This window comes from Cupressus sempervirens, chromosome 2 (genome assembly GCF_028749045.1).
Source record: "Cupressus sempervirens isolate cs-2001-9-10 chromosome 2, ASM2874904v1, whole genome shotgun sequence".
NCBI lineage: Eukaryota > Viridiplantae > Streptophyta > Pinopsida > Cupressales > Cupressaceae > Cupressus > Cupressus sempervirens.
Genome location: NC_143119.1, coordinates 652,097,850 through 652,113,771, shown reverse-complemented (window position 1 = coordinate 652,113,771; position 15,922 = coordinate 652,097,850). Strand labels below are relative to the sequence as shown.

General features: G+C 34.5%; 1 protein-coding gene across 4 annotated transcripts in view; it reads left to right on the top strand.

Moving 5' to 3' along the window:
• The window catches only part of LOC149575060 (uncharacterized), a 92,743-nt gene extending 80,644 nt beyond the window's left edge, over positions 1–12,099 (top strand). For all 4 annotated transcript variants that reach the window (XM_089814938.1, XM_089814941.1, XM_089814940.1 and 1 more), the window contains exon 7: positions 11,305–12,099. In XM_089814938.1, the coding sequence (XP_089671064.1) occupies positions 11,305–11,799 (495 nt within the window). In that variant the 3' untranslated portion in view covers positions 11,800–12,099. The remainder of the gene's footprint in view (positions 1–11,304) is intronic.
• The last annotated feature ends 3,823 nt before the right edge of the window (positions 12,100–15,922 follow it).

The following is a 15,922-nucleotide window of genomic DNA, read 5'->3' as shown; positions in this document are numbered from 1 at the left end:
AAAATATAACATTTATTCACTTTTTGTTATGTTTTGAAGTTACTTTTCATTTAAATTTATAACTTAAAGTGCACTATAGTGCACTTTATGTTATAATTTTAAGTTGAGTTACTTTTTAATTTTTCACTTAAAGTGACTATAGAACTATATAGTTACTTTTTAAATTTTTAATTTTTAAATCAAATACTTAAATAAATGTCACTTTAACTTAATGTTTATGATTTATATTGATTAATATAATGCATAAATGTTATTTTTGACCCATATTGTTGACATTTTTATAAAAATAAGTGAAATGCATAACTTAAAAGCTTAAAAGTGGACATTTTATGTGCATATGCATGTAAAAAACCATGAAAAGTGGAAACTTTTCATGCTAATGCATATAAAAACTCATTTTGAGGACCTTTTTCAAGTCATTACGTCAAAAGCTTGTAAAAGTGGACCTTTTTGATGCAATGACATGAAAAGTTGAGTTTTCATGCTTGTGCATGAAAAATGTGAGATATGTTTATAAAATATGTAAGTGACTCCAAAAAGTGAGATTTTGGAGACTTGCACATTTTAAAATATGTAATGGGCTTCAAAAAGTGAGATTATGATCAATGACATTTTTTAAAACATGCATTGGACTCAAAAAGGTCCGATTTTGTCTTATTACATGTTTTTGAAATATGTAATGAACATAAAAATGTCCTATTTTGTGAAGAAAACATGTTCTTTCTTCAAAAACCTCCGATTTTGCTCATAACTTTTGATTTTTTCCATGGATTTGAATGAAATCAGTTGCATTCATCATGTTTTAGAGAGGTGATCATTGTGCCCTCATCAAAAATCAAGTTATTGCACCCAACAACGTGTTTGAAACTCCCAAGCTAGGGCACATTTTTTGCATAAAACTACATAAATCTGCCAAGTTTGATCACGTTTTTGCATGAGATCAAGTCGTTTTTACCTCATTAGGTGATTACATTGGTTGAGGATCATTATTTTGGTGTTAAATCATCAAAACGTTTTACTTGGAAGATCATGTTTTTTGCTTGTTTTGGCAAAAACGGCTCAAGAACATGCAAGCTTTAAAACGTGGCAAGGAGGAGCTAATTTAGGGCACGTTTTGGGATCTTGCATAATAATCTCCTTGTTTGCTGCCCTTCATCATTCGGATTTTGGAGATTTGAAAAGTTCTCATCATTTTTGAAGAAAATTTCAAACAAAGAGCATCTTTTCCTTCATTTTTGGCACATATTCATCATATAAGTGGACCTCTTCTTTCTTACATTTTAATTCATGCTTATCCTTGCTCATTTTATGCATGAAATCGTTGAATGGATGCCATTTGTAAAAATCTTTGCCTTAGAATATGCATTTTTCCTTTAAATATGAATTTCTTTTTCATTTTGATGTCTTTGGTTCTTCCTCGAGTTTCGAATTCGAATTTCATCTTTGGAGTGCATTGCATCTTGGCATGTTTTGAGTTGTTTTCAAAAGTATGTTTTTCTTTTGTTTTGGTTTTGGGTGCTTGTTGCCGGTTTTTCTCCATTTTGGAGAAGTTGCAAGTTTTTTCCCAAAAACTTGTTTTTCCTTCACTACATGCGAAAGCATTATCATTTCATTTTTTTCACATTCCATTTCCATGTCATTACATCTCACATCTCATCCAACAAATGCGATTATATGTTTATCATCTCATTCGCCATCCGCACATACATGTAATCCCATTTTTCGTTTTCATTTTCATCCATCTCATTTTTCACTTCCATTCACACGACACGATTACACGAAATGCCTTACGTGTAATTGCATCCAAAAGGTCTGATTTTGATCAAAAGTCATATTTTGAAAAGACAAAAAAGATGTTATTTTCGCTTTCCATGAATTTTGACTTCTTTCTTCCCCCAAAAGTGACTTTATAATTCATTATCTCACCTCCATTGTTTCATTTCCATCTTCATATACGTATTCGCACTTACATGAATAAATGCATGTTTCCATACATGTTTCCACCTCATAACATATTTTACATGTTACCCTCCATCTGCATCCGCATATACATGTAAAATATACGAATTCACACTTACACCTCATTTTATTTTTTCACCTTCCGTTACATATTGCATTTACATATATGCATGTTTCATTCAATAAAGCTTTGAAAACATTTAAGTCACTTTCGAAATCAGCAACTTTCACTTTGCACGCATTCCCATGCATTTCACCTTTGCGCATTTTCATTCCATTTTCCATATTCATACTTTCATTTCATTTCATTTCACATTCCGTTGCATATGCATACACTTTCTCTTCGAAAGTCACTCCTTTTCGAAACTTCACTGTTGCTCCAGAATTCACTTGCATGGAGATTCCTTCTGATGATGTATTTGTGTTTTGGGATTTTTGTGTTGCAGTACAAGCACAAGAAATGTCCTCGCCATCTAAATTCAAGGGCAAGATGAAATACTAATATGACAAAGAATTGGCTCATGCAGTTCCTTCTTCAGTTACGTCTGTTCTGGATAACATACTAGACACCAAGATTGGTCACGTAGATGTAGCCGATTTTCTACAAAGGATTGAAGCTCCAGCTACGCATGAGATGAAACGCATTAAAAGAAGCAACATTCATTTGGTTTCTACATTTCCCATGGCGGCCATAGAACCTGATTTTGTTTACGGATGCACTCATCGATTCACTCCTAAGACAAGGAATATCAAAGACGCTGACGACAAGGTTAGTATTAGCCTTGATCCTAAAGTGATTGAACAAGTCTTCAAAGTTCCTCGTAAATTAGAATGTGCTGATTTGACTAAAGGATCATCATTGGCCTGTTGGAATGAGCAAAAGGACAGTTATCAAAAGTATGTCAACCTTTACAGGTTAGACAACAAAAGAAGTAATTTTTCCAAGTGGCCAAAGCCTTTTCATCGGTCCAATTTTAAATAGGAATACAAGGATCTCATCATCCTTCTCAGCAGGACTGAAGGATTTTTCCAATTTTGAGCCATGGATGTACAAATCATAGAGAACAAAGAACACATCTTTTGGGGAGAGCTTATCAGTACTACGATCTGTCAGCAGATATGCAATGTAGGAACATCAGTAAGTTTTTACATGAATTCATATCTAGTTTACATTGCTACTACCATGGGATCTTTTTCGGGGCTTTCCACCAAAGGTGATCGTCTTCAAGTACCTGTTTGGGAATACTATGATTAAATCGCTTTGGCTAATAGTAAATACCATTACAGAAGAGTCCAAGATGCCTTCGTTGGACATTATAGGTGTCTATTCGACAAACAGTTGTGTATCAAAAGAGTATTTGATGCAGCATGGGAAAAGGTAAACCAATACGGCTGCATTTTTTTTCAATTTCTCACTTTCACATACTTGAGAGTTGGATATTTCAAAGGAGAGTCGTATACCTTACCTAGGTATGCTACAGATCGAATTATTCTAATGGAGTTAGCAAGACAACTCATGGACGTGCAGAATGATCAGCATGCGTCACATAGGCCCGGATTTGGCATCACCTCAGCTAGGCCTTTATCTATTGGCAATTATTCAATTGTTTCGGTGCCCAAAGTAAAAAATATGGAAGCAGAGTTGCAATTGATTACATTGAAGAGGTTCAAGGCTAGATTTGACTTTGATTATCGAGAGATGAACTCTCAAATAAAGAGGGCTTATACTCATGTTCATCGCATTGAAGATATTTGGATTGACATGAGAACAGAGCTTGATATTATGAAGATGGATTATTGCAGGTTAACCTTGCAACAAATAATCGATCTTAATATGTTGGAAATCCCTCTAGATTTCCAAGTTGAAGATGACGGCGACATCCTTGATCCGGAATTTCATTAAGCCAGTTTTGATAAAATGTGTCCTTTTCCTATTCAATGGCAACAAAAAGAAGGTACATCTATTATGGACAGGTTTCAATCCATCTTAGCAAACACTAACAAGTGGTTGAAAAATAAAGGCCTAAAAAGAGTAAATCCAAAAATGGGTCTGGATTGTGGAAGCTTTGGTCCTCTTGGCAGGAAGTCACAACTAGAAATTACAGGGAAAGATGGTGCTTCATCTTCAAATGTCAAGAATACTCTCAAATTCAAATTAAAGGGCGGAAAAGGAACTAAATCATCTCAAGTTCCTAAACCAATTCAAGAATCAATGACAGAATCAGAAGAAGAATTGGAAACAGAATCCGAGAAAGAAGATTCAAATGAAGGAGAAATTAGAATCATATCTCCTCCCAAGCCTGCACAAGCTTGCACGTCTTCTCCACATGGAGAGCCCGTTTTGCATGAGGTTGATGATGATGTAGATTTGTTTTCTACTGTTTTCAGTGACTCCATTCCAGTCTCGGAGGTTAACACCATGGCTCTGCCAATTTCATCTCCTGCTCCTCGTGTTCCTGCACATGATCAATTTGAACATTTAGCAAATGTGCTTGAAGATTTTCCGACTCTTACTAGTGGTCAAGTTTCCTAACTTGATACATCTTTGACAGGATTTGAACTTTTCATGACAGAATCTTCACAACATGTTCCTATGCCTACAGCAGTGCAAACTGAATCTTGTTCAGTCACTACAGATATACAATCTGGATCAATGCCAATGGTCTCCACTGTGCTTGCTTTTACAGATGAAAGTTTCAGCCTACCTGCATGGTTGAGTAGAATAACAACAAAGAGAAGGAAGGTGGTTTTTCCTTCTGACAATCTTCCTGTGAAGAAGACTAAATCCAAATCTCTGAAGGACAAGATTGTTTCTAGAATTTTGGTTGATTCTGACAAAACTAAGTATGTTGATGTTGCTGAGCCCTTAGTAGATAAACCTATTGAAGAACTCACTAGCTCTGATTATAAATTTACTAAGATTGAAGTTGGAAAGCAATCTCGTTTGAATTCTTTACAAGATGCTCCTGATGCATTGGCAAATGTATCAAAAAGCAGTCATGAGCTTTGGGAAAAGAAGAATCAATTGAAACAGGAAATAGCTCCTTTGAATGAGGTCATCTAGAAGCAATCTTCTCAGAATGTTGTTGTTGCATCACAAACATCTAAAGAGAGAAGGTTGATTGAAGCTGCTAAGTCCTTGATACAAGAAATCATTGTTCAAGGACTTCGAGCTATCACAGAGACACTTGCAGTTCTAAAGCGTATCAAAGAGATGAACAAAATGGAACTAAGCTTAATTTCTTCTTTGACTCAGGAAGCAGATAACCTGAAGGAAATCCTTGAGGATTGGGATGAAATAATAAAATTTGATCTAAATGCTATGGTCTCATGTGACGTTCTTCCATCATGTGAAATGTTTTTCAGATTTCAAGGGCTCATTGGTTACAAGGAAGAGACCTTAATAAAGTTGATCACAAAATTGGAAGTGGCTCTTGAAGATTGTCAAGGAGTTGAAACAAGCCTTACTTGTGATTTGGAGCAATTGGGATGCCATGTTACTGATAATCTTGGTAATCTTTTGGCAGCAGAGAGAGTGAATTTAGAATATACAATCAGAATCGATGCTGATGTAGATTTCGAAGATTTTGGTTCACACACAATGAACAAGTTCGTTTTGTACAAATCTTTGACAAAACACTTGTTAGATACTACAACAGCAAATTCCAAAGTCATGCAATCAGCATATGAAAATGCAATGAGAATCGAAGCCATATCAAAGACTATGGAGATTGCTGATCTTCCTACAGTGTGTGACGTCATTGTGAAATTCAAGGCATTAAGAAGCAATCTTTAAGATTGTTATGCAATTTCTATTTCATAGTTGTTTAAGATGCATTACATGATAAAGTGTAATTGCATGTAATGCGAATTGCATGTATGTAAAAGATGTAATGCGAGTTGCATGTGTAGTTGCATGTAATCCATTAGTTTCTGTAGTTAGACTTGGTCAAAGTCGGTTGAGTTGTTCCCACTTTCTCCTCCCCCTTTTTCTCAACTTCTTTGCCTATATAAAGGAGTGCCTTCTCATTGTAAAATCATCATTATCTTTATTCAAGAGAGCTCTGGAGAAATTGTGCCAGCAAAACTTTGTTTGTGTAGCACTATTTTGAGAGAAAGTGAATACAAAGGAGCATTTGAGACTTAACTTTGATTGAGTGAGATTGTTATTTGTGTGAATTGTAAGCTTTGTCTATAATTCATTCAAGTTACCTTTGATTCGTACTATCTTTTGTCATAGATATTGTATCTTGTGATTGATAGAAAAGAGTTAAGAAACAATTGAATCCTGAGCTTTGACCAAGAACAATTTGTGAAAACCCATAGCTATTAGCTTTGTCTGTAGCTTGGGTGTTCGTCTTAATTTGCAAAATAGTTAGATTGTTGTTACTTTTAGGAGTCTTTGTGCCCTAATTGTAAAGATTTTACCACATAGAAGTACAACAGGACTTAGAGCCAAACTGGTACGTTTTGGCTAGCCTTTGAGTTAGTTAAAATTTATCGGTATCACTGTTTCCAGCTCGTGATAGAAGTGTAATTAGAGATTCACCTTGCCCATTATTCGCCTTACGAATAAGTGGATCCTTTCTTGAAAGTTAAGAAGAAAGGATAATAGTAACACCCTCTTTAAAAATCTCTCAATTTCTTGCTTACCTTGAGTTGATCCAAGGAACAGTGAGAAAGGGGAGCCTTCCCTTTAAGGTAGGAGAGACTCTGTCTCACATGCTGTGGCTGGTCATCCTATTTTGCGACTGAATTTTTACCCAAAACTGTCGATTGCAAAATATCCACCCAACAACACTGAAATTTTTTTGTCTACGGAGAAGAAAATCGACAAAAGGTAGATTTGTGCGTGGAATGAAGTGATTAAAAGAAGATTAATGTCTATTTGGGTGTAACTTGAGTGGTGAATGGGAATGGACAACGTGAACCCTTCTCATCAACAGTCTTGATGTCATTGAACAATGGTTTTGGGAATTATAATTGCATGATAAATAATTGAAGATTGGACATTAAAAAGGCAAAATAGTGCAGATATAAAGCATACATGAATCTGCCTACAGACAACAATGATGTAATCAGACACAAATTCTGGAGTCAACCCCTAGAGATAAATGTATGATTTTGTAATCCTGCACCATACAGTGTCCTAGACAACTTCACATTCAAACCACAAAACTGGTCTTCCTGTAATGTCCCAAATATGAAAATTGACAAAATGGCAGATGTAACATTACTTAAGAGGCAAAATCAGAGAGTTTTTTGTTATCGGAATGGAGATACAATGCAATTGTTCTTCCAATGATTAGTATCTATGGTGGAACGTGCAGATACAAGACAATGACTAGTACTAATATGATCTCATCTGATACTTGAGGATATCACTGAAACTGTTATGCTGTTCATTTAATAAGAATATGCTACTATTGTCAATGGGCATTCAATGAACTGTTGTTTCTGTGATGTAAGATGTGATGGCTGCGAACAGACTCATGCTCTTATGTTGATGCTCTATACTCCGGGTCCTGTATACGATGCAATTGTGATGGCACTGTTTTGAAGTTCCAAATCTTGTTATATTCTGAATTAATCAAGCTGACCAAGGCAAGCATAAAAATATCGTGTGGAATCGATATTAATAGAGCCACTGAATCAATCTTGCTTTGTAGAGGTTTGTCAAATTGATGTGGGATTACTGGGAATGTATTACTGCTGTGGGCTCAAAGTCATCCAGGTATTCCAACCTTGAATCTCACCAATCAAATCAATATAGCATGACCCGTTGGTGTAAATGTGGTCACTGCCTTAGAGGATGCCTTCTAGTATGATATATGCAATAGTAGAAGTCTTCATTCAATGTGTTGCTCGTTCTCCAACCATGTTTATGGAAATACTGGTGCATGTATTTTGTCCAAATCAGACTCAATCCACTGCACTACTCTCAATTTACTACCTTCAGTTCAAAAAAAATCACCAGTGCCAAGTATGATTAGGGTCCAACTTCACCAGGGAGGTGACAGATTTGAATTGTCATTGTGAATGGCAATTAATTAATAAATGTATGTAATTTCCCTTATAAGACACTACACATGGTTATCGCTAAAATGAAAAGGGAGATTGATATTAAGAGGGAGACCTCACACTTCAATCAACCTTCAACAAAGGAGTGGGAGAAATTTGATGAAGAAAAGACCATGGAAGAAGGTCCTGTTAATAGTTGTTGAGATAATCCTCACTGTAAGGCATCATTATTGTGTCCTTGAGGACTAAGTCAAGACATCTCTTGAGGAGAAAGAATCTTTTAAATTGTTCAATGGCATAAGAGTGAGAATTTTACATTGTAGGGGGAAATATAATAAACAAGGTTTCATTCCCACTTGAACCATCCTTAGTGAGGAGCTGATTCAAAAGAGGATCTAAGAAGACATTTTCAGATATGGACCTTCACATATCAAGGATGCGTAGATATGTATTTATTATCCTTCAGTATTACACGTATCTACTCATTGTAGTCTCTCTCTTATTTGTACTTCTATATGCGATATAAAGAGTCATTTGCCTTAATTTTTCCTTTGTCTTTGAGGATGCCCTTTGCAAGAAAGAAGATTGGAACATTAGGCATGCTACCAAATATTGTGCAAACTCAATCTTATGATATTAGCTCCAAAGAAGTTGTGATTTAGGATTTATGAATTATTTGATGATTAGGTTGGATAACGTGAGTTTCTTGAAGCAAATATCTTTGATGATTGAAATTATGAGAGGGAGTCTGATAGTTCGTTAGAGGCAACCTTGGAGAAAGAGAGGGAGCAGAAAAAATAAATTAAAAAAATCTTCAATCAAACTTTTGATGATATTGGTTCAAAAGGAGTAGACCTTGTTGGTGGATTCAACACTAGTCAGAAACTATAACAGCTAAAGGACTATGATTCATGGGATAAAATCTCATGTATGAAGGCTGGAAGGTTTTATGCTATCAGGGTACCCATTGAATTAGGGAAGCATTACATGACTTGCTTCCAAGAGGTTAGAAGGATGATAACAGATTCAGAGGAAGTCTGACACTTCATTGGAGAGAACCTTGTGCTAAGAGGTCAGAAAATTTGATATCAAACTAAGAGGGAGAAAGCTTATTCTCTGATATGTTTATGGTGAATGTTGTGACAACACCACATGACAGTATTCGTGGAGAGTTCATGTGAACTTTTGATGTCATTCATGTATGAGCCTGTCCCCTGTGTACATCATGAAGAAGTGACGACTTCTAAATGATTATCACTTGTATAGGAGAAATTGTTGTAAAGTGACATCCTTACAATAACTTGTAGCATGATTCATTTTGTGAAATTGTTTCATGTAAAGGCTTTATCTTATAAATCAACAACTAGGCGTTTGATATCATTAATTTGATTATCTACAAGTTGCTTGTATAGATATATTTTCGGTACTTGGCGAATATCTTGCCTTGATATTCTGATAGGCCAATACTTGATATCATATACTAGAAATCTTTTTATCAAAGATTTCCTATATGTATTATTTTTGAAATATTACCTATGGTGTAATATCTATGTGTTTTATCCTTCTTCATTAAGAGGGAGTGTTAATGTTATAATTCTATCAGATAAATTATATTATGTATATCTTATTATATAACCATTATAATATGTTAAGGATATATTACTTGTGTTATAACTAATGTAAGTTAATATGTTAAAGAGACATACCTCTTTGTTTCACATATATATTCATTCACATAGTAACTTGGAAAACACATAAATATCTACAAGTGCTATTGCAAGTTATAGATCCTATTTCACTAACAATATGGATCCCTAATTTCCTTCCCCAAATATTCGCTATCCAATCATCAAAAAATTTACGAGAAGGAAGCGAATTCTTATCAACACATATAAAAAAGATAGCAATATCTCTTAATCGAGATTGTTCTTTCTGAATGACTTTTACCATATCTTCGTTAGGAGAAAGAGAGAGTTTTAGAGGGAGGAGACTTACCAACTTCACCATCTCCGTCTGCGCTTCCTTTATCGGTTGGGTCTCCACCCAATCTATCTCCATTGGCCATGGGTCTTCCACCATCACTTTTCCTGCAAAATGATCCATTAAAGGCAGCTGAAGGAGGACACTCAGGCCGAGACTGTTCGACTACCACCGATTTATATGAGGGTTTACTCTCTGCCTTTCTAATTTCCTCAAACCTGTCTTCCATATTAACACTAGGTTTGCCAACTTTATCAATATCCATATTATCGAGGCCATCATTGTTTTGTGAGGCCACCTCCTGCGCGAGTGCACCCGGCTCCGGAGACATTATATCAAAGACATACTCAGCATACAAAGTTAAAAAAATGAATGCCCAGAACCAGATTCACAACCAAAAGATAACAAAACAAGGCCACAAAAAGCAGAGCAGAAAGCAATGAAGGACATGCAGCAATCATGAGGAGTCTCTGCAAGTACGGCTTCCAGTGGAGTAACCACATCACCCTGGCAGTCGTACAGTTGTATATTAGTGAAATTATTCTTTTCCATTACATAGTTAATAAACTATATTATAGTTTATTAATATTTTGATTTACTAAATAATTATTAGATTCTCTTTTATTAAACATATAATAAATAAATATATAGATATATATTAATTTATTCTATTGTTTAACCATGAATTAACTCTATTATTATTAAAAAATATTCTTGAAATTGGGGACGTTACATAAAGCCAAACAATGATGGTCTTTGGAAGCCCTCTAATCTGAAGACTAAATTTATTTTCTCACCTTCCTCTTTTATACCTTTCACCAGTCAAACAAGGAATGATTCCACAATTTTGATATACAGGTTTATGCTTCAAAGAGAAGATTTTAAAGGAAATGTTGTTTACTACTCCATGGTAAAATACTAAAGAAGTGGTTTCTTTTTTAAAATAAATAACAAGTAATTGCTTGGTTTCCAAGTCGCTTAAACTGTTTTAAATTGATTTTTTTTTTCACCAGTAAGACATTTTTTTTAAAGACTTGTAATGATACTTCACCTTTAAGTATTGTTATTTTAAATTCAATACATGCCCAAAACAAATTACATTTCAATAGCATATTAACTATTGGGATACTTTATGATAGGCTTCTGCAACTGCTCAATCTTCTCACTTTTTAGCATCATTTCTTGAATTCAAAGAAAGTAGGAGAAATGAAAAAGGATTAATATTGATGTCAGTTTACATAGAAATTATAACTGTAAGTTTGAACTCAATTCTATTAGTTCTAATTACAGTTGACAGTATTTGCATGGCTTCTTGAATTAATATTTCAATTTCTTGTTGGGCAGGGTGACATGAATGCATTGGAGGATTTGACTTATTCCAAAAGAAAACAATTCCTTTCCCAATATGCTTTACCTGTAGACCTTCCTGTAATTTCATTCCACACAGAATCAAGTACTGATGCTCAAGCCTTGGCTACATTATCACACATTAGGCATATTGAGTTTCCATCATTTGCTGGTCCAAGTTCATCATTGATGTCAAATCAAACTGTGAAGGTACCAATCATGGCTCCTCTTGCAACAGTCATGGCTGCATGTGCATCATACCTTGACATAAGATATGGAGAGAAAAGTGACGGCTTGGTTACCAGGAAGGATGCCGAGGTTCCTTGTTCTCTAGTAGTTAAGCCAAACAGGAAGTTGGATCATGCTTGGATGTCAATTCCATCCTCAACATTTGATGTGTCTGAACCAAATGCACCTCAAATGTGTGAAGCTTTGTTTGCCTTGCTTGTAGAAATTTGCCAAGGAAAGAAAGGATGGCATAGAATGCTTTAGCAAAGTGACTTTCAGCTGCAAATTTTCATAACAAATTTGGTTGGGTATCTCCCGGTGATATTTTGATTTATTATTGCTGATCTATATGAAAGTACAACCAATGTCGGTGTGTTCATGTACATTTTGTTAAATGCATATATTCTGCTCAAGCAAATAGATTTTGTTGTGGTGGTCCATGGATAGGAAGTTTTTTTTTGACTCATCATCTTTTATCTAGTTATTATTACTAACAATCGCACCTTAATGTGCAATGGGTACGTTGTATAGTTATGGAAGGTCAACAAAGTATTTGTTCTTTTATCTGTCTCTTCCTCTCATCCTTAATATGGATGGGGTATCACAGGGGATTTCTAAAAATGTTGAGAAAGTGTTGTAAACATTTTTACAAATATTCAAAACTTGGTCATCTCCTTTAAAAAACATTTAAAATGATTTTGTATAAAGGTCAAGAACCAAAGTGATAAAAACTAAACTAATCTATTTTCAATCATAAATAGTGGGTTGGCTTGGTTGTTTCATTGGACAAATTAGTTATCTAGAAGACCAAGATGTAAAGTGGATTATAATGATATTTAATATTTTTTATTTATCCAAGGTCTCTTAGGAAGATGGGACACTTGATTGACATATTTATCTTGCCTTATTTCATATGGAAAATATCTCTTCTTTTTTCTTCGTCCACTCTACCTCTTTAAATATTTTTATTTGTGTGTTCCCCTCTTTTGCTCTCCCTTTATCTTCCTTACAAATTTTACACTACTCTATCCCCCTGTATATTTAAACATGTCACCCTCTTTCTATCAATTCCTCTCTCCCTCTCCCTCTCTCTCTTCCTAAACATCTATACTTATTTTAACATGTAGAAAATTCTAGCCCCGCCATTTTTTTCTTCTTAAATTTGTTGCCCTAAACCATAGGACTCCCCATTTTCCTAAAGAATATTCCAAATGATCCTCTAATAATTAGTTTTCTTCTTCATGTGACCTTGTCTTCCTTGAAAATGGATGCTTAAGCCCTGTATCATCTTATCTCTCTATCAATCTATTTTGCAATTTATATCTCCTTCTATATCTTCATGTTTGTCTCTCCCTCTCCATGTCTCCCTTTTTATATTCCTAGGTCTTTTTCTATCTTTACGCCTCAACTTATCTCTAGTCTCTATCTGTTTTCCCCTATTTTTCTCACTCTATAGTCATCTTTATATCTATCTTCCTCCCATCACCCCTCCATATCTAAATATGTCTACTACTCTCTATCCATTCATCTATCTTGTAGCTTTAAATCCTTAGATCTCTATAATTCTTTGCCCATCTCTTTGTATCCCTCTCTATATCTATCTTTTATCTATTGATCCCTTTGTATCCCTTTATATCCCCATGTCTATCTTTCTCTATATATCACATTTAACCCTATCTTTATTGCTATTTCTCTCCCTCTCATTATCTTTTATATCAATTGTTCTCTGCAAATCTTAATAGACAATGCATTATTTTTTTTATTGTTTTGATACTATAAATTTATATTAATCAAATAACAAGTAAATGGAAAAAAGCAACACCCCACATATTGCCTCCCTCCTTACCCTAATGCCTCTTCCAAAAATATTTATCTTTACTATTTCTAGATACCCTCTCTCTTTATCTATTTGATTTTTTTTCAATCTTTCATTGTTTATTTAAATAGTAAGTTTTTTTCAAATATACTAAAATTTAATAAATAGGACATTTAATAAGTACGAGATTAATTAAGATAAAAGTCCTCTTTAATATAACAAAACTATTATAAATTGCACTACTTCCATTCTTTAATTATAAATTTATAAAATAGATTTGAATAAGTAAAATTCTAATGTAAATTCAAAGACACAAAATAAAAATAAAATATTTAAGAAAATAATAATTTAAATAATAAATAATAATAATCTTGGTAATATTTTGATTTATAATAAATTATCATTTTACATATTATTAGGTTTATCTCTTAATCAATGTTAATATTGATAAGTAGGAGATAATTTCCACAAGAAGTCAAATTGTGATATTGCTATCAGGATTTAATTATGTGATTTCTGAGTCAAACTCATTGACCCATGTTTCATGAGTAGTAATTCAACATGAATCCATCTGTCATGAGACTAAATGGAACACTTAGCACTCATTGAATCTAGGTGATGCTCATAGGGGTGAAGCACCGAAACTTCCCGGAAGGTCACCCATCCCAGTACTACTCCAGCCTGAGTGTGCTTAACTACGGAGTTTCCTTCATGGTTAAACCCAAAGCTTGCAACCTCATTTGCAAAACCTTCACCAAGTGTTGTGCCTTATGAACCATTCATTAGAAAGCCCCTTAAGCTCATCAATTGATAAGCAGGAGATAATTTCCATAGCAAGTCAAATTGTGATATAGCTATCAAGATTTAATTGTGTGATTTTTGAGTCAAACTCATTGACCCATGTTTCATGAGTAGTGATTCAACATGAATCCATCTCTCATGAGAATAAATGGAACACTTAACACTCATTGGATCTAGGTGATGCTCACAAGGGTGAAGCATCAGGACTTCTTGGGAGGTCACCCATCCTAGTACTACTCCAGCCTGAGCGTGCTTAATTATAGAGTTTCCTCCATGGTTAAACCAAAAGCTTGCAACCTCATTTGCAAAACCTTCACCAAGTGTTGTGAGTTATGAACCATTCATTAGAAAGCCCCTTAAGCTCATCAATTGATAAGTAGAAGATAATTTCCACAGCAAATCAAATTGTGATATTACTATTAGGATTTAACTGTGTGATTTTTGAGTCAAACTCATTGACCCATGTTTCATGAGTAGTGATTTAGCATGAATTCATCTCTCATGAGAATAAATGGAACACTAAGCACTCATTTCTAGGTGTTGCTTACAGGGGTGAAGCACCAAGCTTCTAGGAGCTCACCCATCCCAGTAAGACTCCATCCTGAAGGTTTTGCAAATGGGGTTGCAAGCTTTGGGTTTAACCGTGGAGGAAACTCCATAGTTAAGTGTGCTCAGGTTGGAGTAGTACTTGGATGGGTGACCTCTCGGGAAGTCCTTGTGCTTCACCCCTATGAACATCACCTAGATCCAATGAGTGCTAAGTGTTCTATTTATTCTCATGAGAGATGGATTCATGTTGAATCACTACTCATGAAACATGGGTCAATGAGTTTGACTCAAAAATCACATAGTTAAATCCTGATAGCAATATCACAATTTGACTTGCTATGGAAATTCTCTCCTATTTATCAATTGATGAGCTTAAGGGGCTTTCTAATGAGTGTTTCATAAGGCACAACAATGGGTGAAGGTTTTGGAAATGGGGTTGCAAGCTTTGGGTTTAACCATGGAGGAAACTCCATAGTTAAGTGTGCTTAGGCTGGAGTAGTACTGGGATGGGTGACCTCTTGGGAAGTCTCGGTGCTTCACCCTTGTGAGCATCATCACCTAGATCCAATGAGTGCTAAGTGTTCCATTTATTCTCATGAGAGATGGATTCATGTTGAATCACTACTCATGAAAAATGGGTAAATGAGTTTGACTCAAAAATCACACAGTTAAATCCTGATAGCAATATCACAATGTTAATATTGTTTTAAATTTTATTTAATCAACGTACTAGATCTATTGACTATGATTTATCTTGGTTATTTGCACATGATGTATAAACTGAGTAATCTTTATAAGTAAGAAATTGATGAGAATAATAATTTTTTAAAAATAACAATTTATACACTTTACCACAACTCAGGTTAAATACATAACTATAATATTATATCTAATCATCTTTTACATTATGTAAATATAATATAATGGAAGCTTCAATTGATCATCTCTTAGGGAAGTTTGTAATGGGAGCTTGGATTGATCTTTTTGGAGAATTTTATGAAAACTAATGATATTCAAAACTCATTATGAGTTAGTACTTGTTCCTTCCATTCTAGTAATGAATTTAAGCACAGAGAATTCGCAAATTTCAAAATTTCAGCCAAACTTTATGGATGTGACTTTTTCATTGCAAAAAATAGTTGGCTTTTCCCACTTGTACTTCCCATTTGTAATTATTAATCATATGTATTATATAGTTTATATTCTTTTCCTATCTCTTAA